This window comes from Athene noctua, chromosome 2 (assembly GCF_965140245.1).
Source record: "Athene noctua chromosome 2, bAthNoc1.hap1.1, whole genome shotgun sequence".
NCBI lineage: Eukaryota > Metazoa > Chordata > Aves > Strigiformes > Strigidae > Athene > Athene noctua.
In genome coordinates this window covers 14,435,793-14,462,371 of record NC_134038.1, presented here as the reverse complement: position 1 = coordinate 14,462,371, position 26,579 = coordinate 14,435,793, and the positions used below count along the sequence as shown (strand labels likewise).

At 41.6% G+C, this 26,579-nt stretch overlaps 1 protein-coding gene across 1 annotated transcript; it reads right to left on the bottom strand.

The window, feature by feature from the left end:
* Positions 1 to 17,963: 17,963 nt before the first annotated feature.
* On the bottom strand, positions 17,964 to 26,289 carry HAS2 (hyaluronan synthase 2). The gene is made up of 3 exons (XM_074897584.1): positions 25,663 to 26,289; positions 21,136 to 21,237; positions 17,964 to 19,045 (listed from the first exon to the last, which is right to left on the bottom strand). Exons 1-3 carry the CDS (start codon positions 26,287 to 26,289, stop codon positions 18,116 to 18,118), a joined length of 1,659 nt encoding a protein of 552 aa, XP_074753685.1. The 3' UTR covers positions 17,964 to 18,115.
* Positions 26,290 to 26,579: the final 290 nt, after the last annotated feature.

The following is a 26,579-nucleotide window of genomic DNA, read 5'->3' as shown; positions in this document are numbered from 1 at the left end:
CAACTGGGAGTTTGCAATGAGCAGAGAGTAATGAGGTGGCAGGGAAATTTCTTCCCCTCCAGCCTCCCTCTCCACCTTCTCTTTTTTTTTTTTTTTTTTTTTTTTTTTTTACTTTGAAAGAGGACAAAGGTTTCAGAGAAGCAAAACGGTGCTTTCTTTCCCCATTGTCTGCCCCCATCCTCTCTGTTCTCCCTTAGTCTTCCTGCAGGTCACCCCAGTCTTTCTGATCCTGGCAGGAGCTGCAAGAGAGCAGAGTTGAAAGCCACAGGGAAAAGCCCCCTTGCACCTCACAGCTGGACATGAAAAGCAGGCAAGGACTAGTCCAAAACCTACAGCTGCACCCTGTGCTTGAGACACCCAAGACCTTGCATTAAGGCCGTGCAGTGTATAGTGCGAAACTCCTTGAAGAAGATTCCCCATGCAAATTTTTATGGGGAAAATTGAGTGTTTGATATGAAAAACCATCTTGTGTTAAAATTCCCTCCCCTCAATAACAAAACAGCCTTGCTGGGAAAACCTGCAATCTAAATACACCATCCATCAAAGGGAGGATGTGAGCAGTGCTTGTAAAAGGTTAATAACCCTCCGTGGTGGGACAGGGCAGTGCGAAGGGAAAGTGCTGAGTAACAGCCAGGAGGAGTCTTTCATCTCCAAGTGAGTTCAGTGACTGGAAATGTGAAGTTCACTTCAGTTAATAGCAGTTTTTAAACGTCTTTTTTAATTACTATGGATAAAGAAATAAACAAAATCTCTCAAATCCAGTTTTTCTGACTTGAAGGTTTTGGGATTTTTTTCAGCAGCCTGATAGTCTGAAATTCATCTGAGCAAAAAAAGTTCAGTTATCAAGCTAACAGTACCAACCAGGGTAAATGTCCATTTTGCCTTGGCAGTAACAAAAACCTGAAAATACAATGGTAGTGCATATCTCAAAAACCGGAAAGCAAAAAAATAAGCCCTACATAGTTTTTTGTTATAGTTAATTCTCTTCAGTGATAAGAAAACGCTCTAAGTCCTTACATGCAGTTGATGCCTTCTGAATTCTTGAAAACTACATCCCCTTTAAAAACTGAGCACAAATGCCTACGTGCACACTTGCACCTAGACGGTACACAAAGGGACTTAATTTATTTTTGTGCCAAACAAGGCTGTGAAATACTTTGACTTCATTTTAAAGAAAAGCTAACAATGACCAGCACCAGCACTTGTGAAGGCACAAACTGTCATAAAATTCACCCAACAAACCATTTACATTGCAAAAAGTTGCCCCAACTGTTGTTTATATTGGAAGTAAGATTAGCACATTTGTATCCTCTGGCTAGCAGATACCGTCAGCTGCAATCACTTGCTGACCATCAGTGACACTGAAGAAGGGGACAACTCTCAAAGTTGAGACGTGCAGAAGTATTTACTCATTTTGGTTTGCTGGGAAAAAAAAAAAGTATTGTTAAAAATATAGTAATTTTTCAATTTTATGTGAATATTATATAGAATGCAATTCGAAACTCAGTATGTGTTTATTTGGTGTAAATTAGCAGTAATGTGCTGAACATGGCTGATCTGTATAAACTGAGGATCTAGCTTCTGATGTGTCCTATTTAATGCTTCTTTGCATGTCTGAAGTTGGTAAATTAGTCCCAGTACACCTGATAGATAGGCTGTTCCTAATAGCATTCCAAAATATTTCTGATCTCAGCTGTTTTGGTCTACTTTATATGTTCCATGTTAGGCTCACCACTAAATCTGGGGCTAGAAGGACCTATGTCCCAGGAGACTATGGGCAGACAGGGAAGCATTTTAGTTTTATTTAGTGGTGCTAAATATCTAAGGAAGAACTTGTGCTTTTAACCAAATTAATCCAGGACACTAGTGATGCCTTTTAATTCTCCTTTTCTTTCCAGGGGAATTATTTTATGGCTGTGGTGGACTGATTGATCTGTCAAGCCACCTGCACTATACAGACTTACTTATGACTATGGGCTAAACTTAATAATCCAGGTGGGTCTCTTCAGCTGCACGTTTCCTAGTAAAATACACCAGAACAAAAAAAAAACAACCAACCTCTTAACCTGAAACCCTAGTCCACAGAATGGACCAGCCCTAAATCACACATTGTGAATGGTCTTTTCAAAGTGTTACTGTGCTGCGCATGTGCAGGTTTGCAGCTGGGACAGAATGCGAGTGGATTTAGCATGTGAAACTTTAAAAGAGACTTAACATTTCAGATTTTCCTTATGCAGTTTGATTTTTTATTCCCCAGGACAAAAATATTTAATTTAGAAATAATAAGACCATCGTTTGTTTTCAACACCTTTCATTTCTGCTGACTGATTTTTGCTCAGAGTCCTGTAAAGAAGAATAATCATTTCATAAACTCTTATTTCCTTAAAGTGGAAAGTGGAGATGCGCATGGGAAGGATGGCACAAATGAGAAAGTAAAGGGAGGCACAAACCAATGATCCATGGAGACTCGATGTTGAAGTGATGCATCAAACTGATCCTAATGTCCATTTAAAAATTGGGCAAATTTGGGAATCTTCCAGATTTCACAATTGGCTTCTGTTTTGTCAGAAGAATGGCTGAGCCCTTACATCAAAACACTTTCAAACTTTCAGATTACAGCTCAAACCCTCCAGTCTCTGGTTGTCTCCCAGCAAAATAGAAACATTCATTAAGCACTTCCAGCCTGGGATATACATCGAAGCTTCCCATTGAAGTGTCGTTTCCCACAGTAGGACAGAGCCCTTCGGGGAGGTGTCGGTTGTCAGTAGGCAGTTGTCAGGATAATTCATTGCCTCAGGGGGAAATCTGAGTTGAGAATCAACAGTCTTCTCCAGTTCAGAGGAGGTCAGCCACATCAAAGAGGAGATGTGCAGTGGCCTCTGAGCAGGGAGGAGTGGCCGGTGCTCTTGAAGTTGCCAGCTTTCCTTTTTCTGTACAGGCTAGGGAGTGGTAGGGGATGTGTTTGAAGATATGGGGAAAATCTGGGATCATTCAAGCTGGAGCTGAGGAACAAAAGAGAAGGGCTCCAACTCAGTGAGGCCTGATGGTTAGATTTTGCTCAAATGGGTTGGAAATCAGAGGGAAAGAATACAGTGGGGCATTGCTGCTTCACATTGCTTTTGCACTGATACAGTGCAATTCACTTCAACTTCTCTTTTACAGCAGAGTAGATAAGAAAGAGCAGATCCATCTTGCTGAGATCTAAAGGCTATTCCAGGAGTCCAGGCCTTGTCCCTCAGGACTATGTGGTTTTACTAAGAACATATGTCTTTCCCACTCCTTGCATTTAGGGAATTTGGGAGTGAAAACAGCTTACTGAACTTTTTTTTTTTCTTTTGTTTTTAAAATCTAAGCAAAAGTTTACCAGGTGTGTGAAAACAAATGAGCTTTACTAAAGCATGTGTGTGGGGAGAGGGAGTGGATGGGTCTGGAGCTGTCAGGGGAGAGAACACAGTGATGGGAGACAGCAGAGATCACTGGGATGAATGAGGTAGAGCATGACCAGGAAAACTGAAACTTGCAGAGTTTAGTTCAAGTTTTAAAAGCTTTTGATATGCAGATCATTATTGATTTATGGCTGGAAAAGTAATACCTATTCTTCCTCTTACATTAAAACATGTATACAAATTCTATACAAATCTCTCTCTCTCTCTCTCTCTCTCTGCATCTATGTATTTATGTATTTTTAAACTAACCAACAATCTCTACCACCAAGTTCCCTCATTTTAAACTGTCTATCACCACGGAAGGAGCTATCTGAAAATGCTTCACTGATAATGACTGAGTAAACAAGAGAAGATGGCCCTGTGTCTGGGAGACTGCTCTGGCAAGGCAGGAAGAGAGACCAAAGTACAAATGGAATGGGAAAGGATTAAAAAAAAGGGGGAAATACAGTTCAGAGCATTAAAATGGATTTTTCATTTGATTTACATGGCAATCATGATTCATTTCAAGCTATGTTGTTGTACAGTTTTTGGAATACATTTGTCAGGCCATTATGGCTGCGGCCGGATTTACAAGAGCAGCTGTAACATTGAATGGGCTGTAAATATAACTTGCTTTACTGTATAATGCTGATTCTGCTTCACGGCTGAGTGCGGCCTGTTGAGAGGTGAACACTCTGCCTGGGTTGTGTCACTGGAAAAGACTGCTGAATACTCCTGCTTGTATTCCTCTTTGCTAGTTTCCTAGCACTCCCCATCTCTATCTTTCCTCACCTTTGCCATGCTCTTTGAGTGCACCCAAGTCAAGGTGAAGCAAGTTCACCTGGGACAGGCAGTTTAAGATGAGTTTGCCTGGCTCTACTGTGGCTAAAATGTGTCCAGGACATAATTGCTCTGTAAGCAACACAAGAAGGGTACATGTGCAGCAGTCCAGGGTTTTGATCTGGAACATACTGTAAAAAGGACATAGCGTGATGACATTTATCAGCGCTGGGCATCTAGTTAATAACACTTTGAAACAAACAGGGCAAATAACTCTTCAAGCCTATTGTTTTAGGTGAAGTTGAAACAAATGTATAAACCTGTCCCACTTGCTCTGTGTCTTTGCTTCAAGATACCCAAAGCTGTGAGATTTTTACTGAAATCTGATTATCTAACTGATAAGTTAGACCCCTACAGTAATAGCAGGTGGCTAACATGGCACTGTCCAACTGTGAAATGGTGTCCCCCATTCTGCCAGCTGTAAAAGCTAGACAGGGTATCACAGTGTGTTAAATTGCATAAGAAAAACAGATGGTATGTTACACTTTCTCCCTAAGTTCCTATGTCAAAAAGCCACCTGTGGATATCCTTGCTGAAAGACAGCAGGCAGAACTCCAACTGAATGGCCATGACAGCAAAACTGATAGACAAGGTGTTCTGAGTAGGTCAAAAGCAAATAAAACTGATGGCATGTTATGGATATGTTATGCAAGTCAGGATTTCTGGCTGTACCTGTCGTTGCTGTTAGTCTATGGGACTGTCATTCCCACAAATTTCACACTTATTAAGCTCGATTAAAAACAACTAAAGGAGTATTTAACTCTCAAAGAATCCTTTCATTATGGAGAACACTGAGATGCCTGTTACTTTTACACTTAATGAAGTGCATAAAAGACAGTTGCTGAAATATGTTGCGCTCTGGCGTGCAGCTCAGCTAACAGAATTTGTGGGGTTTTGTGAAATCTCAACATCAAATCTAAAAAAACCCACCCTTTCTGCAAGTACCAATCATATCTTGACTGAAAGTATAAAATGACCAAATAGGCTACAAATAGCCAAGCAGGCAGAAAAAGCTCCTGTAGAAATTCTGTGTACCTTGGCAAAAATTCTGTCAACTGTCTGATCTCTTCCAGCAGAGAAGTGGAAGTTTCCACCCTGCGCTCAAACGTTGGTACAGGAAGGTAAAAGAGCAAATGAAGGAATGAATTGCTCATAGTAAGCCACTCACTAGAAAATAGTAAATAGATAAAATAAAAATATCACAAAGCAGTACATTCTACATATACCACCAAGAAAAGTTGCAGCAGAATAATTAGCACTTCAAAAAGTGTTTGTATTAAAACAATATAAAAAATTATAATTAGTCTTTCCTCAGGCAAAATACACATTGAATTTAAACCTATAGATGAGTTTGATGCCTCCTCTGCTAGTAGGTATATGGGCTTATTACCGCACAAGACTAGACTCATACCTATGTAACACCAGGCCAGAAACCTGCAGTAGTTTTACATGTAGTTACACTGGGAAAAGCCTACTTCTGAATGTAATACTAGTCAATTTAAGACTAGGTTTTATGAAGTGTGTTGGTGGTGGTATGTGTCAGTTAGGTAGTTCCCATTATCCTAGTGTACCTGCTGACTTAGAATATACACATCTTGAATTCACTGGACTAGGAAAGAAAATGAAGGGAATCCTCTTCTAGTTTACAGATAGAACTGATTCAGGGTTTAACAACAGCACAGACTCAGTTTCTCATTGCCACACAATACATTCAGACAGAGGATGTAAAGTGCTCTCAATCACCCCAAACCATGCTGTACCAACTACCTGCTTTCAGATCTCATAGCTCAAACAGCTGAAATAAAATAGTCTTGTCAGGAAGAAGAGGTGAAATTAAAGATTCAGTTGCCACTGAAAATGTAGAGGGAAAGATTAAAATTGGTTGGGGTGTGTGAGAACAGATGGAGAAAGCCTCAAACTCATTATTCACCTCCATGGTTTCGCACATGGCTGTGGTTCTTGCATTTGCCTGAATTTGAAGCGTGACTCTGAACTATTGCTTGGGAACAAGTCAAAGCTCAAGGGAAGGAGCAGAGGGCACAGTTGATAGGAATGGAGGCACCCCAGCTCATGTGCTTCTCTTATCTACTACCCGATACCTACAGTCTGACCCAAAAGGATAAACTGCTGAAAAAGCTACATATGCAAGTTATCATGACCTTGAGTATTCATTGAGTTAACCTGAAATATTCCTGTGGACCACTAGGACATGGGAGGCTCCAGTGGAGTGGAGTCTGGCAAAGAAATAATGTCATAAAAAGGAAGGCAGGAGAAAAGTAAGACAGAAAATAGTAAGTGACAAAAATAGCTAATGTGTCTTTACTGTTAACAAACTGTCAAACTATTCAACAGCCTAATTTTATGTGAGATCCGAAGAGAGGGAAGCTGTAGACATGCTATTTCTTATTTTGATGAGACTTTCAAGACATTTTGCAGGAAAATGTCTTGAGCAAACTAAGCACCTATAATCCAAATAAAGGGGTCAGGTGAACCATTATAAGGTACATGGTTGGTGAAAATATATAGACAATTATATGAGAGCTGGTTGAAAAAAAGAGGTTGCATTTCAAAGTGGGCATCTCAGCAGGGACAAAATCAAGGTCTGTCTGGAATCCATCTTATATTTGTGGCATTTGGGGATCAGTCACATGGTGGTTGAAATTTTATTCAAACTCTAGGGCAAGGTAATGGTGACATAGGATTTGAATCCAAATTGGACATCATTCAGCATGGGTGATGCGTGTCAACTCATCTTTGAAACAGTTCACCCAGTGTTATAAAATGTTCCTAGAATCTAAGAATTCCTTTGGAGGAAATCTGATTTAACTGAGCATTTATATGCACAGAATCTGTATTTATGGAGTTGCCAAACATCTTTGGGTCTTTAAGTGGAAAACAACTTATGAGGAGTCTTATTCTTACCAGAACTGTGTTAAATGGGAATGCATTTCACAGGGCTTCAGAGTTTCTTAAATGAAGAGTTTCTCATGTTTCTGCTAAATACTTAAGCATAATTAGGGGTGAAATTTAAGAAGAAGAAATTCAACAGTGAAATTATAGCCATTAGAGATGGAAAAAACCTCTTCAGTGCTCTTCAACCTGTAGTTAGCTCACAAGGTGGAAGTTACAAGAAAAAATGCAGACGTTCCAGACTGGTTCTGCCTACTGGTCTTGTCTTTAACTTATTTCCTCTGACCACAACCAGTTTTTGAGGGCTCTGAGTCATGGGTTGGAAACTACTTTTCTAGAGCATTCTATTGCTATGTAAGTAATGTAAGACTGCTCCTTCTAGTATTTTAGTGTTTGTATGCTCCTGTTTGTAAATGAGTTGTGGCTTGTCTGAATTTTACTGTTTGTATGAACATAATATAGGACAATCCATGGGGGAGGCCTCTTCTACTCTTGGATAGACTTACTGTGGTGTAACGGCTTTTTTGGCTTTGATTCCAAATAACATAGGCTTAAAAGAAAAAAACCAAAACAGGTGTGCCTGAGTAAACTTCCAGGAGTTTCCTTGGTCTAATTGATTAAAATAAATGACTTAGCATATACTAAATAAACAGACACGTGCAGACAAGGCTTTAAAATATGTAGCCCCTCCTTTTCAGATGTTTGGCAGCAGCAGTAAAGGACAATGCCAGCTGGATTACAATCTGCATGTATCATGGCAAAGACAGACAGTGTCTTCCTGATGTGTCTGTAACTCTTGAAGAAGTAAATATCCCTGGTTGTTGGCTGTTGTTGTTGCCTCCACAACTGGAGTCATACAGGGGACTGAGAGTACTATTCACCTGAAGATCGCTATTCAAATATTTTACCTGAAGTTACCATTGATGAACATGTTTTGCATTGATCTGGCTGATCTGTTGCTGAAGCAGGTGAGGATGCAAAAAAATTTCCTATGGATGCTGTATAAGAGTGAGAGCATATTCTGTGCCTAAGCGATTTCTAAATCCATCTGAAGTATCTGGCATGTAAAGACAATGTAGATGCTAGTCTTCTATAACACAATGTTGTCCTAGGCAAGTTACTTTTGTAGTTTACCTCACACGAACAAGTGAACGCAGCTCTGCTGTGATACAGTCCTACAGCACAGTAGGTTTTGCAGCCTAAATGGATCTAAGGAATTATACATTTTCTGCTTTTTATGCCTTGCTTAGACAAATATGTGACCCTGCATCTTGATGACTTGTCCTGTCTCTGGACAAGAGGACAAATCAAGATCAAATGATTTAATGTGCATTAAATTCAAGATAATTGCTAGCTCTTTTCAAACTTCTGCTTATGCCATTTTGGCTGAGCCAAAGAGAAGTTTTTTCCAATTATTTTAGATGCAGAAGTACTTGACAAATGTACAAAACAGAGGCATCACTTTACCATCACTAGAAATGTCGCCTTGTCTGCCTTGGAAAACATCTGTTTATTGTTACACAGTGGTGTTTTGGAAAACACAACCATTCAGAGTAGAGGAATACCAGCTCCATTCAAACTTTGGGGCAATTCAATTAAAATGAGTGTTAACTACTGAAATTTATGGAGTGCTTCCTGCCTAATCTTATGAAACATAACATGTAATTGCTATGGGTGGTTAAGACTTTAGTCTTCTACCTTCCTGGCTGTGCAGATTTAAACAGAGAAGTAACGAATTAGATTTGATGAAGTAGCTGGAAAACAAAAGGATGCAGTGCCCTGTGCAGTGATGCTGAGTTTCCAGGGACTTTTCTTATTACCACATAGTATATTATTCAAAAGTCACAGGCAGAAAAACACAATAAGCTTTTTGTTTTGTTTCAACACCAGGTTGATCAGAAAAGTGCATACAGTGCTTGGAAAGCTGAAGTCAATGACGTATATTTCCAAATGACCCTATCACTGGTTAGGTGTTTAAAAAAAAAGGGCAAGTTAAAGATATGGAGTCACTGATCATGTGTGCAGAACACACTTTCGCAGACCAGCACTCTCCCCAACATTTAACAACATGTTGCAGCAATGTATTACTAAAGAGTGTATTTCTGCTGACAGATTCTTTCCACCACAATTACAGAAAGAATAATGGCTGAGAAACAACACCCATATGTCCCCATTAACTTTGCAATCTGTCTAATCTGTGTATTTAGAAAGCCCTCATCACATCTCAGATACTATAGTGATAACAGGATAGATTAGACAGGCTTCAAAGCCACAAGAGAAATATGAACATTGATTCCCAGCCATGATTAACTTGGCCAGAACCTCACACTCCTTTAATTAAGAACATAAGGAGCAATTAGATCAGCAACAAAGTAAGAGAGTGGCCGAGCTGGCAGCTGTGGACAACACACACTACCCAACAGGTATACATACACGTGCGAGAACCTTCATGCTGCCTGGGGCATGCAGGTGATTCATTCTCCATGGAAGAATTTTAATCACCCTTGCAAGGAACACTGCTATCCAACTGATTACATCGTGTGTTTTAGTCCTGGAACTGAGTTAAGCCAAATGACCATCAATTAATTAATTACTAGAATTAAAGACTAATAATTATAAAAATTGTAATTAATGGAGCTAGAAGCTGCCTGTGAGCAAGCTTTCATGTTGCAGTATGCATACAGCAGCTGGTCTGTCAGCAAAAGAAACTGCTTCCAGTGGGCCAAGAGGCAGGAGCACGCACTGTGGCAATTGCACACAGCATAATGCACTCTAGGTTCATACTCTTTTTCCCCTGGGGTAACAGGCTGATGTGCCAGTGCCTTCAGGCAAAGCAGCCAGAGCAATGCTCATCTGGCCACAGAGGGGTGTGCCATGCAGTGAGATAACATATTTACGCCTTACTTAGGCTTCTTTCAGTGCTGAAAACTCTTCTCCCTCTACTGCTGCCAGGACCAGATGTCTTGCTTGCACCCGACTCCTGTGTTTCCTGGCAAATACGCGTTAGCTGCACGTACAGAATGTTCTGGTTTACTGCTTGGGTACATCATATATGCAACCTATGCATCTGTCAGGCACTGGAGTTGCTTCACAGGGTCATATGCACTCTTTCAACCAACAGCCTGCTCCTTGTTCAGCTAAGAACAGCCGGAGGAAAATGGGTGTTGTGTGAGGCAGGTGTTTTGTCTCTGGCCTGTGAAAAGTCCTAGGAACGGCAGAGACGGTGCATGTCCAGAGGCACAACTACAACTATTCCAGTTTAATTTGCTTTGCAGGAGACGATATGTGCTCAATATCTTCTTCCAGTGCCTGCAGGAGGGCAGCTTCTTATCAGTATGCTTGTGATTGTGTGAGCACATCTTGGTCAGAATTTTAGTGTGCAAGATTATGAAGGTCCTACCTAAAAAAACACAGGAGGGGTTACTAAATCAAAGCAGAGTTGCTTTTACTCTGAAAACACATTCTTAATGGAGGCTTCCCACAGTTTAAATAACCAGCTTGAAATCTTGGTAATTCCCTTCAACTCTCCTGAGTGTCTTCGTATGAACATGCCCCTGGTTTACCTAGAAAGCAGTCCTGATCAATTTAAGGTACAGATATTTTTAAAAGCTACTTTGAGCAGCTTCGGGCATGAGTTTACACTGCCTTAGTCATTATACATTATCTGTCCATGTTTCCTCTCTTACCCTGTGGCAAATGCAATGTAACTAATGGCTCTGATGCTGCAGGCTAAACTACCTCACACTTACTGCAGAGCCAGTATTTGCCCAGGGCAGTCCTTATGGACTGTCTGAAGTGCTGTACATTCTTAAGGTAAATCATGCAAGACTGAACTAAAATGTATCTGGCATAGATCGACATAAAAGTGTCTTGTTTCTCTGCCAGTTTGATTAAACCAATTTATTATCACAGTTTAAGTGCAGCTTTCTTCTTTGTTCAAGCTAGTAAACAGGAGTTCCAATTTCACAATTATGGGCATAATATCCTAAGAAACATAAATCAAAACAAACCAAATAAAATAACACTTATACTACAGTAAGTAAAATCACAAAGATTTTGGATACATCAGATAAACTCTCCTGCGTAGACAAGGCTTTCACAGTGCATGTTTTTACATTAATGTAAACCTGGCTTGTAGCTGTTTAGCTTTTATCTTTGAGAGAGATTTTAATGGATAAAAGTGTCCAAAGGTGACTCCACAGTGAGTCAAATGGATCATTTTTAAAAAACAACTGTGATTTCAGTTCCAGTCTCATACTTGGTTTACAATAAACTTCTGGGACATATCCAGGGTAAGAGCTACATGGATATTCCTTTTAGGTGGTTTTATTTGAACTTTTTATTGGCTGGAATGAAGCACTACAAATTTTGCACCCAAACATTTAATTTTAATCTCCTTGTATGATGTGCTCTGCCAGATGGCAGGTCAGAGCATTAACCATGCACTTCCCCTCCTCCCCTTATCTCCAGGAAAAGTTGCCAGCAAGTCTCCTTGGTGGTCGTTTAAAAAAAGACAAGATCAAGTATACATGCTATGAGAAATGGACTATTACAGTCCCAGGTTCTAGGAAGGAATATAGATAGATATAGAAATAGATATAGGTATATGAACACATGTATGGTGGGGAACTGAGGAAAGAAGTTGTATGTGAAGGATGTTGAATTGACAGCTGGGAGAAATGGCACGGCAGCAGCTAGGACTCCTGAGAAGACTCTTTCTCAAACACCAGGTTGTTGGCCCACCCCTGCCAAAGTGTGGGATATATGCTGGGTTCACCCTCTAGAGCACGCTGGTGTTCCTTGACTGGAGACAGCTCTGACCAAGTGTGAGCATCTACGAAAGATGGCATTTAGAAAAGGCTGTGCTTATGCTGTGATTCTGTCTTCTCTCAGGTTGTATTAACTTCCTAGCTGTACCTGCTTTGGTACAGCAAAGAGCAAGAGGATGCACTAGATGATCTCCTGAGGTCCCTCCAACCTGAATTACACTATGAGGCGATGATCTGAGCTGATCACTGAGCCTTCCTCCATAAGAGGAGGCAAACAGAAACAGGCACTTGTAGGGAAGAAATTCTGTTGCTCTACAGTATAAGCATGAAACAGCCAGCCTGTGTACCGTGAAATGCTGCTTTTTTATCTCTGTTACCAAGCATCTCATTTTTCTTCAAGGAGGCAGCCCTCTTCTATGGTCTTCACAGACTTTCTCTTTTGATACTGAGATATCTTCTAATACATCTCAGAGTGCTGTCATGGTTATCCAGCTATCATAGATGCTGGCAGAAACCATGCCAGCACCAACTCATGCTAGCAACATGCTGTGCAATTTTTGTGCAAGGTAATGAAGAATGAGGGCAGACAGAAATCACTGGTGATCTGCAGCATCAACTCACTGAATGGGTTCAGCCTATAAGCTACATTCATTTGAAAGAATCAGTATGGAAAACTTAAGAGCACTTTTGGAGAGCAGATACAGGCCACAATCTTGTTTAGAACAAGCTGCCCGTTTAATGTATGTTTAGCCACAGTCAGCTCAGTTCTTCATGACTACAGTGTTTTATGTGTTCCCAAAGTGCTGTAGAGTCAAGGCATAGTTAAAAGTGATGATTTCCCTCCTAAAAACTGTAAAATAAATAATTATACGGGCAGAGGAACTTACAAAATCTATTTTCCTGTGATTCACTTGCTAGGTGTCACTCTTGAGCATGGCTTTTGTGGATTCTCTAATCTCCAATAATGTGACTGATAATGTTAAATTCTAGACTAATTTCTAGGCTAAATTCTCTTGGGTAGTATAGAGCAGCACTGGTCCCAGGCAAGATCTTCATGCTTTCTGCTCCCACTGAACCTTGTGAGAAGCAGCCAAAAAAAAGGTTCTGTCATAACCATTTTGTTTCTACAGGATATGTCAAACATGGATCAAACCAAATTAGATTGCTATTACGAGAAAGACAGCCCAGCAGAGATGCTCTAAAAGAAGCAACAGAAGTATTAGTGCGATGGGTTCTAGACCTTGAGCACTGTGACTGCAGTAGTTTGTGGTTCCTGGGAGGTGTTGGTTCTTGCTTCCTGGACATGACCAAAAGGATTAGAAAATGTGGAGTTTTTTAACTGAAAAGAAAAAAAAAAAAAAAAAAGTCTTTTCAAGAGCTGCAGAACTAATGACATAATGACATCTGTTATCTCTTGAAAGTAAGATCCCTCGTGCATGATATCCAGAGTAAGGGGTGAGCTGACCTGCATTGTCCTCCTCAGTGGGGCATTGATAGTTTAACCTAGTAAAAAATAAAAAGCCAAGGACTGTTCCCCAATCTTGAGACCAGCTGATGACAGAGTTCACACCTAAGGTCTACGATCTCCCAAACCAGGCTGGTTCCCACGCCATGCATCTCTTCTAGCTGTGTCCAGCGTTGTCTGGGGCAGCACTATCTGGCCTATGACAAAAACATGCCATGGACCATGCTTACACTTGAACAGTACACAGTATTTTCACATACCAAAGCTCAGACATGTGGCTTTGGTCTCTCATTTATTTAGCGTAAATGTAACTACAGGGCTATTTTTTTCAATGCAGTGATGGTAACTTACAGAAATTTTAGGGTTACTCTAGAAGAAAATTCGAGTTGGATTTCTTTGGGAGAGACAGAATACTGTATTATATAGAATACCATAGCTGGAAGAAGCAGCAACAATTTGGGACACTCATCCATCCATCTTAGGCCAAGTGAATGTTGGGGGGGGGGGGGGGGGAATGCACTATATTTAAGTTAATTGCATTAACTCCAGAGAAGAGTGGCATTTCCAACAAAACCTCAGTAATACCAAACCTCAGCAGCAGCTTTCAGTATATTTTGTCTCCTCTTTACCATCTCGTGTCTTGCTAAGAATAAAATTCATAGCAAATTTTTTAACAGACAGATTCACAACAGCTTGTGCATCGGGACATGTTTGGCAGTATGTGTCTGACAGGATTTTTTCTGCCTCCTAGAAAAGTTCTGCTAAATATTCATGCATTTCCCAATGAAAGAAACCTGATTCTTGGCCAAACTGAAGCTTGTTAGCAGATAGAACAGGAGGGCTCCTTTCTCCCTGCTGCACCTTGGATTCCTGCAGGTTTTGCTTCACACCTGGTCTCTGCAAACAGACGCTCTCAAACCCAAATTGCTCTACTCTGGGAATGGGTTATAACCTGAGATATTGTCAATTCATAGCATTTTTTTAAAAAATTGTTTTATAAGTTCTATGCAGAATTTATTGTTGGTGGGAGTTTCTTATAGTGTTAAGCACCATCTGTCTATCAGAGGTGGCTGAAAAATATCTGTGTTTTTAAAAAAGTTCAAAACAAAGCATGAATTTTCTTTTTTAACATGTTTTCTTCTTTTGGCAGAGCTCCCACAATTATATGTTATTAATGGAAAACAGGTAATGTTACTGAAGAATTTAATTTGTCTAAGAACACTTCCATTAAGAACTGTTTTAAATTCTTGGTTTTTGCTGGAAGCTTTTTTTCACAGCCATAAACATGGTGAGGACAGTGACACAGAGTCACAGGAAGGGCTCTGATTTTTTGGGGTACTCAGTACCAGCTGATGATGAGTTATTTGTGCCCGGGGTCAGGATAGATGTGTGGGGAACAGAGATGGGAATGAGCTTCTCTGCATGTGGGAGCTGTCATTAGGAAGCAAACTGTCAGCACCTGCTTCAGAAAGGATGACAGAAGAACTCGCGTTGGAAGGGGCCTCGGAAGTCTCTAACCCAACCTCCTGCTCAAAGCAGGGGCAGCTCTGAGGTCAGACCAGGCATCTCAGGACTTTATCTAATCTAGTCTTAAAACCCTCCCAGGATGGAAGCTGCACTGTCTCTCCTGGCAACCTGCTTCAATGCCTGACTGTCCACAGGAAAAAGAAGTCCCTAGTTATATACCCAGGCCAGATCTTTCCCCTTTCTACTTAAACTTGGGGTCTTTCATCTTCTCATCAAGCAGCACTGTGATGAGCCTAGCTCCATCTTCTTGATGTCCTCCCTGTAGGTATTGGAAGTGACCTCAGGTGTCCTCTTGCCAGAGCTATCCCTTCTCCAGCCTAACCAGCCTAGCTCTCTCAGGCCCTTTGCTCCAGCCCAAACCATCACACAGGCCCTGCAATGAAATTGAACCAATTTATCAACGACTTCCTTGTACCAAGGGAACTTGAAACTGCATGCAGTATCCAGACATAGGGTAACAAGTGCTGGGTGCTGAGAAGCTGTCTCTTAAGTAATTGACCTGTGATGAGCCTGTCATGGTCTGAGAGATGTGTGAGACATCACTTTGCCCTGTGCCCACTCTGTCCCTCTGCCAGTGGCTGCTTCCCATAACCCTCAGAGACAGAAAATACATACACACCCTTCAGCAGTGCCAGGGCAAATTGGTCTTGAAAAATAGCAGTAATGTGGAGTAGTAGAAGGCCACGTACATGTCCTCCTCTGTTTCCCCAGCTATGGAGGGTAGTAACTTTGAGAGGACAGGAAGGCTGGAAAATATCAGCCCTCATGTAAAGTACGTTTTGGTCATAAACTTCAAAGTGCTTCCCAAAGGGAGACTGGATTGCTATTCCTGTTTTGCAAATAAAGAAGCTGAGGAAAAAGGGAAGGAAGTGATTTGACCTAATTCATCTAAGAGTTGCTGGCAGAAGCAGGCAGAGACTCGTGGTGTTACCCATCTAGTGTGCTGCCTCGCAGAGCAGGGACCAGTCCTTGGCCCCTCCAGGCACGGACTGCCCAGGTGCTCTGCTGCACTATGGAAAATTTGTACTTGGAAATCAGGCTGGTGACATGGCAACAACAGCCTTCAAACCGTGCAGATTTATGACTTCAGAGCAGAAGTGCTGATCAGAAATACCATGAATTAGTCATAATCTTATCAAAAATATTTTATTTATGAAAGTAACAATTATACTATACAACCTATATTGGAAGTACATTGAATAATTGCTAGAATAAATACAGGCAATTAATTCAATCTTTTTATAGAATGAGAGGATTTATTTGACATTTGAATGTTAACCCAAGCTTTAACTTACATCATAAATAGTTAAAAGGCATAGTCAAGTTTTTTTTTATTTTTACTGTTTCTTTTGCTTTTTTTAATACTGTTCTATTTTGTAATCAACATGAATCAACTCTCCAATCATTAACATAATATTAGTATGACTTTCAAGCAATCATGTACCTCAAGATAATCAGACAAATAAGGTAGTGTGTGTGCAGTTCATTCTACAGCAGAATCTATTCATGTCTGCATAAAAAAGAGAAGCTGAAAATGCTTCTAAATTCTTTAAGCATCATATGCTGATTTCTGCTTTACCACAGTGCTTTTAATACCAGAATCTAAAAAGGGCATATGTCTGTACACAGCTGGCTTTCTGTTGCTCTTTATAAAGTATATTAGGGCTCAATGCCACATTCCTTTGGCTGGTGAAGGACTACAGAATTTAGTCCTGAATATTATTTCTTAAAACCATGGTCCAAAAAAAATGTCCAAGACTGATTATTAGGCACCAAGGAAGTGACAGATTGGCTAAGGCTTGATGTTTTCTGATAAAAAATTGGCTTCTTTTCTGGTAGATATGCTCTAGTCAAACACAAATTATTAGGCTCAGTACTGGGGTCTGTATTACACTGGATGTCAGAGAAGCTGATGTTTTGTATTTTCTGTAAACTGTACAAAGGGCAGAAGTTTATAGTGAGACACCCACATTTTGAAAGTGTTGATAAGTTTTCCTTCCATGTATTTCTTTTTAAACTCAAAAATCTGAACTCTCTGTTTGGTACTAGCAGATTATGAACAACTATGACCATCAGTGAAGTCAATATTAGTTTTGGGTGTCCAGTATTTATCCACATCAGAAGTTTTTGACTTCTCGGGTCCCATATAAAATCAGTGGGAGCTTTCCTAGAGCAATGTCTTTTCTGGACATTGGAGGCTTGTTTTGCTTTATGGCTATTGTGCATGCCGGGGATCTAATGCTCTCAGCAGAGAAGCAAATTTCCCTTTTACAATGTCATCCAAAACAAAACTCCAAATTGCACATATCTACCCCTTTGGCCTTTTTTATGCACAAATATGCTTGTATTCAAAAACTGACAATGTTGGGCCTTTCCTAATAAATGTCTTCAAAGAGCGCATTTAAATGCTTTTTCACAGAAATAACCATTCATCAGTTGCAAAAATGCAGAGAGACTTTTTAATCTTTCTGTTGTGAACAATCTCGATTCAGCACAATTTCTGGGGGGAGAAGGTATGATTTTTTTTTTTTTCCAAACATACTTAAAAAGGCTAAAGAACAAAATGTTGGGGAGGCAGCTTTTTTTGGCAGATAGTAAAATATAAAATATGTGATTTAAAAAAAAGTTGGCTTAAAAATACACACACACAAATAATACAATAATATAAAAATACAGCTCAGCCAATGGCCTCTTAAAATTTACCTTTGGCATTACATTTGGCAGCCTAACACAAAAGACCCTTCCTATAAACAACTATAAAAAAAGAGAAGTTCATAAATTAGGTTGCAAGGGGTTGTAAGATCCTTTTCTCGATTCTCCTCTCCTTCCTGTCCACACACATAAGCATGACCAGTGAGGTATATAGAACATAACACTGTCAGGCGTATGCACAATAAAAAAGTGCATAAACATAGAAGTTCTCCCATTTTCTTGTGAACAGGTCGAAACTGTGTGGTTTACATCTTCCCCCCCTTGGAAAAAAAAAATAAATCATTTTGTATTGTTTTTATTTTTTTTTTTTTTTACTTTGGCAGGATGAAAATGAACCCAGAGGAATATCAATGTCCTATTCCCAGCAGCAATGATCCATTTCCCTTGGCAACATTCATCTGATGCCACAGATACTACAAGGTCGTTGGGTTGCTTTACAACTCTCTGGGTAACTTTCCACGGAAACATCATACGTCTAGCACCATGTCATAGTGTTGCTCTTTCTTCCGCCTGCCACATTTGGTGATAAGAACCAAGTACAAAGTCAAAAGCATAACCCAGTAACATGCATAGAGTATTGTGCCAATGATGAGAACTGTCTGTTTTGACTCAGAAAATGGCTTTTTTGATTCCTTGTAGATAGTGAAAATTACGCCACCTAGGAGGATTGTAAACCAAATGGAGACTGGAATGAGTCCTATAAAATTAACTACAATGGTTTTTCTTCCTGACGTGCCCCACCCTGCTTTGTTTATCGTGGCAATTGCAAACATCTTTGCTGGCAGTAAACTTGACATGTACAACACTGAGTAGAGTGACATGAAAACCATGACAATGTTGCCCCTAAGGAAGCTGGCAAAGGAAGACTTTATCAGGCCCACTAACTGAACTGTCAACAAGAAGAGGAGGATGTTCCAGATTTTTCCCCTGTAGAAGAGCTGAATGACTGTGGCAATAAGGAAGAAAGGAAAGAATCCAGTGATTACAGCTTCATAGGTCATCCACAAATGGTGCTTGTGGAACCACATTGCATTATAAAGCCACTCTCTAAAGTACGATTTACTCCAGCGGGTCTGCTGATTCAGCCACCTGAGATACTCTATTGGTGTTTCAGTAAGGCACTTGGATCTAGCTGTGTATTTCGTTGCATAGCCCAGACTTAGGACTCTGTTAGTTAGATGCCTGTCATCTCCGAAGCTGCACTGGGAGCCCATAAATTCTTGATTGTACCAATCTTCCACAAATTCATGGAGCAAAGAGTTTCTGTACATTCCCAGAGGTCCGCTGATACACTGTACACAGCCAAAATAGGATTGACAGGCTCGTTCTATGTTAAATGCCATCCAGTATCTCACGCTGCTCAGAAAGGAGATCCAGGAATCGTATTTGTTCAGAATCTGCAAAATAAAAAAAGTTTTCATTTTAAATGAGCTCTTGAGAAAGAAAATATACACATTGGATCAATAAGGAATTTACAGAGACTAGAGCAGCATTAGCTGAATTACAGGGGGAACCTCACTCCTGTGTCCAACTGATGGCGAATTCAGGAGTCACCTATACACCCAGAACATTGACAGGAAGGGCAAGATGAAACCTTCAGAAGGCTGTTCCACCAAAATGTTCTCCTTTTCCTCACAACATTTCCTGTTCTCCACCAAGAAACTTCTTTTCTGGATCATTCTTCCTTTCTCTTCATCCCCAGTTAAGGACCTGCTGGACTCAGCCTCTCCTGGGAGGAGATGGTGGAGTTCCAGACGTGGCCTCCTGCTTCTCAGCCCTCCCTGCACCCCCCCATCTTTGAGACTCACAGGACTTCTTCCAGCCCTCCTAAAACTATGCCAGAGCATGAGAAAGGCTGAGCACATGGTCTTTGGCCTTCATTATTAGCATCATAAGGCTGGCCTTAGAGGTTTAACCCTGGACTATGTCCCCATATCTGACATTAGGCCCTCTGAGGAACAACCTGTTCTGTCTCTGTAGTACCAGCCCTGTTATGTTGCCCCAAGACATACTGTGATACTCCAGTAGAGTCTTGCTTTGGTTTGCATAAAGGTCTCAGTCTCTGTCTCTCTCTTCTGTATGCCCCAAAGCTGACCTGAAGCTTAGGCCTACACTTGAAATACAATATAGACATAATCTAGGAGTATGAACACTCAATGGAGGTATGAGCATGTGCAGATGCCCAAGCCCATGTCTTGACATCCAGGTTCTCACCACACACCTTGTGCTGGGAAATGTGACAAGGAAGTATGTAGCAGGGTGGCTGTGCCAGCTGTGCACTGATATCTTCTCAGTGCAGGGATTTTTTGAGGAATCTGTGACCTTCTACAGCTAGAAAGAATTTCCCTACAACTAGAAAAAAATAGTCTTTTTCTCTGATGGCCCTAATTTCTGTCAGGTTTGAAGGCCAAGGGACAATCTTGTCTCTGTTTCAATTTAATTCCAGAACATCTTAGAAGCAGCAGGGCTCAAGGATAGGCTCAATCTTGGCTCAAATGTATTTGGTATATGCTGGAAAATGAATTGGGAAAAAAAAAAAAGCTCAGAGCCTTCCCATTTCTCCATGCAGATGCTTATGAACCTTCATTGTCATAGCTGAACCTGTACTGTCTCCTTCCAGTTGTATTCACACGTGCTTGGCATCTCACATGTGTAGGGTGAGTGTGATGCCTGATTCGTGGTCAGTCCAGAGCCGCAAAGATATTCAGGCTTCTGTGGAGATCTTAGTTTCTGGAGTTAAGAGCCACATGCCTGAAATACTTCTGACTACTAGAGTGTTCATTAGTAAGTGCTTGCCCATATAGATGGCCCATTCTCCTCTGTCTCACATAAAAGCCCAGCTGAGTATGGGGGACTGATCCTAAGGCCAATTGAAATATGAATATGCATTTTTCTTTATGAGTTGCAGCAGAAGCAATTGTGTCAAAAGGAATGAACAGCCTTTTGCTGTAGTTGTCAGCCAAACTTGGCAATGCTGGAAATCCTAACAGAAGTGGAGCTGGGCTGACTTGGGGGGTTTCCACTGTCCTGACTGACAGAGATGCGGAGGAAACCCAACAATACATAGTGCACTGCATTTCAAAAAGGCTTTTATTCCTAACAATCTTGGCTGCCAATAGCAGCATAATTGAAGTGCTTGGGGTGCTGGCCTTGGCTTTGGGAGACATGTTCTCAGTTCCCTGCTCCCCTATAGCTTTTCTTTGGTACCCTGAGCAAGCAATTATACCCAGAGACTCAAAGATGCCACAACAGTTCCGACAATGCCAGTGCCTCACTTTTCATGTATATGGGGCAGAATAATATTTGTTTGCTTTCTATGGGTGTTAAAAACATACAGTACTCACATCCGAGTAAGAGTTTCTGTTCAACGGACAGAAAAGGTATCATAAGAACCTCTATAATGGTATCACAGTATATTCAACACTATTCCGGGCAGTTCAAATAGTTGCTGAAATCCCTCTGTTAATCTGAAAATCGTTGTACTCACCTGCACATCACCTCCAACTCCTCCAACCATTGGATCTTCTTCTAAAACTTTTACCATCTCCACTGATGAGGCTGGATCAAGCATTGTATCTGAATCACAGACCTACAAGTGAGACAAAACAAGAACAAAAATGATTTAAGGAATATGCTAGAGAAGAAAATAAAAATCATGCAAGTGATTGTAGTGACTCTAAACACCTATTCTTCTGAATGCAATTTAATTTCACTTTGGAGTCTGTGTTGATACTTCTGTTAAAGACTTTGTATCAGGCAGCAAGGAGTGGTGCTGAATGAAAGAGAGCTTGTTAGGGCTGTGCATGCAAACAATCCTCTCTCCTGTATCAGCTCTATTTGTTTTACTGGCATACTGGGCTGGCTTCTTCAGATAAGATGAGCTCTCAGAGATGGGGCACTGCGGAGCAAGACAATATTTGTGGGTGTGTGGCAGATTCCTGCTGAGCCCTTACATGGGGTTTCCCTGCACTGGCTGCGTGGTCGGAGCACTCTGGTCAAATGTTTCACACTGCCATATGAAGAAAGGAGTGAGGAGTTAAATTCCAAACACTTGTTATAAAAAAGAAAAAGTCAACTAGGAGTCTGAGAAGAAACCTAATAGTTCTTGCACTCACAGAAGGCTTTAGCAATTCATGTAAGATACGTATTTTGGATTCCAGAACAAACTCATTTTTAATTTTAGATGTGTGGTGTGTTATTAGTAATGCAGGGATTTGACATTTGATATATAAAAATTATTTTCTATTTTCCTCTGGCATCCTTATACAAAATATGTAAAGCCAGAAGGAGCTAGTCCCAAAGTGCAGTACTCCATGAGACTAGGGCAGAAATAGATGACACACACAAGGTGTTTCAGCCACACAAACACTCCTAGTCAACTAAACATTGTGTACATTAGGAATTGGTTTTCCCCCGGAGAGTAGGAGGAGGACTTAGACAGGCTGGCTGATCTGCGATGCAGCTGACATTGCTTTCCTTTACTTGGAGGAGAATTACATGGGCTGCAGCCTGTTTGAAACAAGCAGGTGTCTCCTTGTTGCAGCTGCTGCTGCTGAAAGTGGTGCCCTGTTGTGTGTAAACTCATTTTACAGACACCCAGAAACTGAAGCAGAGAAGGCTGTCCCAGAAACACCCCTCTGGCCAGTTGAATCCTGTCCTAATGCTTCCAGTTTATCCCGGTGATTCCAGTTCATTCCTGTGATTTCAGAAGGGGACAACAGGGGCAAAAGCCCGTAGCTCTGCATGAACAATGCAGTAAGTCAGATTCTGGTGAGGCTTCATATCTGGTATCCTAATTCTGGTGTCCTTTTGTCCAGACTTTCAATTCAGCCTAAACCCTCTCACTCCAGAGGAGTGGAAACCTTCATGTCTGGTCTGTGGAGGAGGAGGAGAGCATTTGGGGGCTCTGCTATGGACCTGACTCAAGCAGGGAAGTTACCTGGGATAGTTGGGCTGCATAACTTGGGATCCAGCTGCATGTCTGCCAACATACTCCCCTCCATGCTCACTCAGAGGGGGCCAAGAGAAGAAAGGTGATGAAAGCTCTCATATTTACATCGGGAGAAAAGCCACAAGCATCTCCAGCTCCTGCTAACTTGATGCATCTGGCTCCTCTCCTCAAAAACTCATCCCGAGGAGCATCTTTGTAACTTGGTCAAGGTGTGCCTCCAGCTTTGGTGGAAAGCTGTCATCAGTGACAGCACTTGTTGATAGAAAGGAAGCAAACCAATTCTGCTAAAGAGGGGAAAGGATGTGTATATTTTATCTGGGGCTTCCTGGACAGACCAGTCCAGGGGATCTGTAGTTTGCTGAGTACCCAGGGCTCAGGCAGTGACACTCATCCCATTTCTTGTGACCATGAGTGGTGGGCTGAGATCAGCCTCCAGTGCCTGTCATTTGATGTGGCTGAGCAACCCTTACCCCATCAGATGCATTTATCTATAGCTGAAGACCTGCCCATAAGCAACATCACTAATAAGAGCTAAGGAATCCTGAAAACACTGGATTTAGTTACAAATTACCAGCATGCATCCTGGGCATGCCAGCACAGTGGGTTTCTGGGGCAAACCTGACAAGCCATTGTTTTCCAGCTGGATGAGGTTTTTGCAGGTGAAAAGAGGACACACCCAGAGAAAGACAGACACATAGAAACCCAAATAAAACCAAGGTCTTCCCAGCCAGGGCTGGCCCAGCACAGCCCAAGAGGAAATTTGCCATCTTTCCACATAAGGGCTAAGTGACCTAGAAATTACTACCTTGGGCCACAGAGTTGCATGAAAGGGACACTCGACCTTAAGTGAGCTGTTCATATACTCGTAACCAGTGGTGTTTTATCTAAGCTGCTCTCTGAAGTTCAGGCTATGCTGGACTGTCCACACAGGTAGCTCCATCAAGCCAAGATGAATTGCACTCTGGCTGCCCGGAGATGATATCTGTCAGTTTAACTTCACCACCTGATTGCTTGAGACCTCCTAATCTCCTCCACAATGGAAATAATCCTTCACAGCAGTTTCAGCTATTTAATGAGATGCCACTAATGAGCAACAGCTCATTATCTGCATTGGTCTGACTGCTTATGATTGTCTGTCCATAAACCCAAGGTGTCTTTTAAGAACCATAAGGCCCAGAGTTTCAGGGGTGGGCAATGGTGCTGACTGGGCCACTGTTTTAAGGGCTTGATCATCAAGCAGATTGCTCAGCCCTTAAAATGTTGGGCCTGTTTAGAGTAATTTACCCTGGGTACCCCCAAAGAACCATTCAAAATGTCTCAATATTCATGCATTCATAAAACAGAGCCACATTTTAGCTGCATTGCATCATGACTGTGTAATAGCCAGGGCCACCAAGGTGCTGTGTTTCTAATGTAGATTGTGACTGTAGATGTGACATCAATCATTACTGCAGCCTTTGGTGGCTGCTTACAGCAGCATTACAGTTCCGGACATGTTCATTAGGACTTCTGAACTGGGTCAGGAGTGTTAATTGACTGAAAGACCAGAAATATCTTCCATTTTATCTGTTTATGCTATGACTGTTGAAATAAAAACACTTTTTCCACATTCCCTGAACAAATGTAAGAGCTGGACTGAGGGAGGAAACTTGCGATGAATCTATTTCCTCTCTGCTTCTCTCTCTGCAATCTGATAATTCTGTGTGATGTGATTATAAAACCATGCTAATAAAGAAAAATGGCATTTTTATCCCATCGTAGTCCCTCATAGCACAGAACCGAAGTGCAGACAATGGAGTGCTTGAGACCATTGTTTTCAGAGAATAAATAAGTTGCAGTTTTGGAAGGGGTAGGGGATGGGTTTTAAACCTTTGCCTTACTCTCCCAGCCCCAATAACAGAGCAGTTCCCAGCACTCTTCAGTTTCTGCCCCTCTCGTGTGTGGAGGACTCAGTGCTCTCAGCCTGGCTACTGGCAACCTCTGCATCCCTTGGACACTGTGCTCGTAGATGCTGTGCTGTGCCGAGCATGCACACACCCCCCCCCATGTAAGGCTGGGCATGGGCCCCAGAAACACCTATGGCTTAGCCCTGAGCTGCCTCAGAGCCAGGAGAGAGCACCTCACGGGGAGCTGCTGCTCCGCTGGAGGAGGCCACTGGGAGAAGGTGAGAATGGCTGACGGTGGTTAATTAGGAAAATCATCTCATGCTGACCTTGATCGATAAGCAAGGATCCTCACTGTCCAGCCAGAGATCCTGATCCCACCCGCCTGCCTCCACACATGACCTCTTTCCCTTTCTACAGTCAGCAGGGCTGTTTGCAGGAGGAGTGCTTCCATGTGTAAGGCAAAAACATAGAAAATCTTTCATGGGATCCAAGGCAGCTGGAAATAAATGTGTCTCTGCTGCTTGGAAACAGGCAGAGAGGACCCAGCCTAATTCATTTTTAAGTGAATAGTGTCATAAGGGCTTTAAAGGCCAAGTCGCGGTGAGTGAGGTAATGCAGCTGTAAGTGATGAAGCAAAAGCTCCTTCAGGCTTTAGCTGAAGAAATCTTTCTTTCAAGGCTGCACATTGACCCTTTTATTGAATACTCTGCCTGGCCTTTGAAGCCTTTTACAATATCCCCATCTTTTTTACAGACTCCACCACTGCTCCAAGATATCCCCTAGTGCCACCAAATACCTGTCTGTCTGTTTGCATATGGGGCTGCTAACAAACTCACGAAATAAAACCTTACAGAAGCAGAGATGGGGTCTTCAGGAGGCCACTGACTTTGTCTGAAGCAAAACCATTTGGATGAGGGGACAGAACTGAAGCCTGGGAAAGGTTTTCAGATTTCTGCAGTAGCTGGTGCACAGATTTAACATATTCACAGGTAGACTGACCATTTTAAAAGGTAGCAAAATATGCTTTTAACAGTCAAGCTGTTTCCAAACAGACTGAAAGGAGCACTGTGTTCATCAGGGACTAGGATGGCCTCTAACATGCTGCACAAAATATACAAAAGCTGCTTTCTTTCAAAGTGTGTTTGAATTGGCACTGACCTGGTGCTCTAATACCTACCTGTACATAATCCACGCTTCTCCCCAGTGCTTTGAATGCTGTGTACATTACTTCTCTTTTTCCACCCCATTTCTGCATGATGCAAACACTTTTGTTGGACAGGACCAGCTGAGATACGTGTTGCATGCTCTCTCTGTGAGACTCCTCTGTCTCACCTGGACCTTTGTCATGGAAGTTATTACTCCAGATATAAGTGGCAGATTTGTCCCTACCCATGATTTCAGTAAAAATGTCCATCATGTAAACGTCGTCTTCTGAGTTTCCATCAATGACCATAACAACTTTAATTCCAGGGTAGGTCAGTCTTTTCACAGAAAGTAAACATTTTCTTAAGTAGTCAGGATCCTCTTGATAGGCAGCAATACAAAGGGCAACTGTTTTGTTCAGCTTGATTGGAGTCTCTAGCGACCTCTTCATTTTCCTGTGCTCTAGGAAGGCAAACAGGCTTTGGATGATGAGATGTGATGCCAGGATAGCACCATAGAGTCCAAAGGAGAAGTAGTAGTTGTCTGTTTGGATGAACTGGTAGCCAACAATGTAAGCAGCGGTGATTCCCAGCAGGAGGGACACCCCAAAGAGTGTGGTTCCAAGTATTCTCAGGATACATATAAACCTCTCACAATACATCTGGAAAGAAGCATGGGAACCGTTAGCAGAGCCACCACTTGCTGATATAAGAACACATAAGGGGTGCACGTGGCTACAACATAGAGCTCAGCATCAACAGATACACTCTGTGCTTCTGACTGTGTCACGGACTTACTGCATCACCTTGCTCAACCTAATATCTCTTCGCAGTACTTCTTCCGTGTAAAGTAAGACTCAAATACACTTAATGTACCAGGGATATTTTCTACTGTTCGTAATGTCCTCACAGAAGGTGCTTTCTGTGTCAGGAAATTATTTTGGCAGCCTGG

Bases quoted from the DNA above. Each gene is read 5' to 3' on its own strand.
- HAS2 (XM_074897584.1), bottom strand. From the start codon at position 26,289: ATGTATTGTGAGAGGTTTATATGTATCCTGAGAATACTTGGAACCACA. The intron at 21,238-25,662 runs GTAGGTATTAGA...TCTCACTTGTAG, and splicing joins GAAGCGTGGATTATGTACAG to GTCTGTGATTCAGATACAAT. The intron at 19,046-21,135 runs GTGAGTACAACG...TTTATTTTGCAG, and splicing joins GAGTTGGAGGTGATGTGCAG to ATTCTGAACAAATACGATTC.